The 1,545-nt window shown below is 39.4% G+C and overlaps 1 protein-coding gene across 1 annotated transcript in view; it reads left to right on the top strand.

Moving 5' to 3' along the window:
• Positions 1–1,061: 1,061 nt before the first annotated feature.
• LOC111376908 (uncharacterized mitochondrial protein AtMg01250-like) overlaps positions 1,062–1,545 on the top strand; it is a 1,466-nt gene continuing 982 nt past the window's right edge. Inside the window, exon 1 of the mRNA XM_022999922.1 lies at positions 1,062–1,534. Within this exon, the coding sequence (XP_022855690.1) occupies positions 1,078–1,534 (457 nt within the window). The 5' untranslated portion in view covers positions 1,062–1,077. The remainder of the gene's footprint in view (positions 1,535–1,545) is intronic.

Here is a 1,545-nt window from a genome sequence, read left to right as displayed (position 1 = left end):
GGAGAGGAAAAAGAAAAAGGAGAAAATAAAGAAATGTACTTGTGATCACTATCATCTAAACACTTTGGTCACATTTCGACGAGGGCCAATGAGGCGAAAAGTGATTTGGAGGTTGCCCAAATTCAACTTGAAAATCAGCCCGAAAATCTGGAATTTCAGCTTTTGGTTAAAAATTTGAGGAAAAAAAACTGTTGGGTTGTGTGAAGCGAAGAGGAGCTTTTATTATCAAAAGGCTAAATGCATCTTCCTTAAGTAAAGTGATAAATGTACAAAGTTCTTTCATTCCATTGTTAAAAGGAACTCTAGAAGGAATTTTATTGCTACTATTCTTAAAGAGGATGGGGAGTCTTCTACTTCTCAACACCAAGTTGTTTCGGAATTTGTAAAATTCTATACTTCGTTGCTTGGAACTTATTGCCCTTCTCGGCCGATTCAAAGGGAGATCATCACCAATGGTCCGTTAGTTTCATTGGAACAAGGTAACTCTTTGACCCGGGAAATTACCTATGATGAAGTTAAAGAAGCACTTTTTGATATCGGAGATGATAAATCTCCCGATCCGGATGGTTACACTTCTTGTTTTTTCAAGAATGCATGGGGGATTATTGGTGATGAGTTTGTGGGTGCAATCATGGAGTTCTTTTCTTTGGGTCTATGCTCAAACAACTCAACCATTCCGTTATTGCTTTGGTGCCTAAGTCGGATCATGCTTCGCATGTTGGGGATTTTAGACCTATCTCTTGTTGTAACGTGATCTATAAAGTGATCACCAAAATTGTTGCATCAAGATTGAGGCCTATATTGGGAGATATTGTTGACCAAGCACAAGCCGCCTTCATTGAAGGTAGAAGCATGACGGAAAATATTCATCTTGCTCAAAAGCTTATGAGGCAATACAATAGGAAGAGAGTTGCTCCGAGGTGCCTCCTTAAGATTGATATTAGCAAAGCCTTTGATTCGGTTAGTTGGGACTTTCTCAAGAGTGTTCTTGAAGGGTTAAATTTTCCTTTGACATTTGTTCAATGGATTATGGAGTGTGTTACCACTCCGACACATTCGGTTGCTTTGAATGGAAGTATGCATGGTTTCTTCAAAGGCGGGAAAGGCCTTCGGCAAGGTGATCCACTCTCCCCTTTCTTGTTCGTGATTTGTCTTGAATATTTTTCTAGAATGATCAAGGATGCTACAAATGATAGTGATTTTAATTATCACCCAAAATGTGGTCCCCTTAAGATAACCCACTTGGCTTTTGCGGATGACTTGATGCTTTTTGCAAGGGGTGATGCTATGTCCGTTGAAATTCTTATCGATTGCCTTGACAAATTTGGTTTAGCATCGGGTTTAAAGATCAACACTACGAAATCCAGCATCTACACAGCTGGAATTTTCGGGTATGAGCTCCAAAATATTATGGAAGTCTCAAAATTTTCCAAAGGATCTATGCCTTTTCGTTACTTGGGTATTCCCCTTGCATCGGAGAAGCTCAAAGTGAGTTCTTATGCACCGTTTCTTGAAAAAATAGCGGGTTATATTGGAGCTTGGAGT

Source organism: Olea europaea, unplaced genomic scaffold, assembly GCF_002742605.1.
Source record: "Olea europaea var. sylvestris unplaced genomic scaffold, O_europaea_v1 scaffold1575, whole genome shotgun sequence".
NCBI lineage: Eukaryota > Viridiplantae > Streptophyta > Magnoliopsida > Lamiales > Oleaceae > Olea > Olea europaea.
The sequence above is the reverse complement of the archived record's forward strand: the minus strand, read 5'-3'. Positions and strand labels throughout refer to the sequence as shown.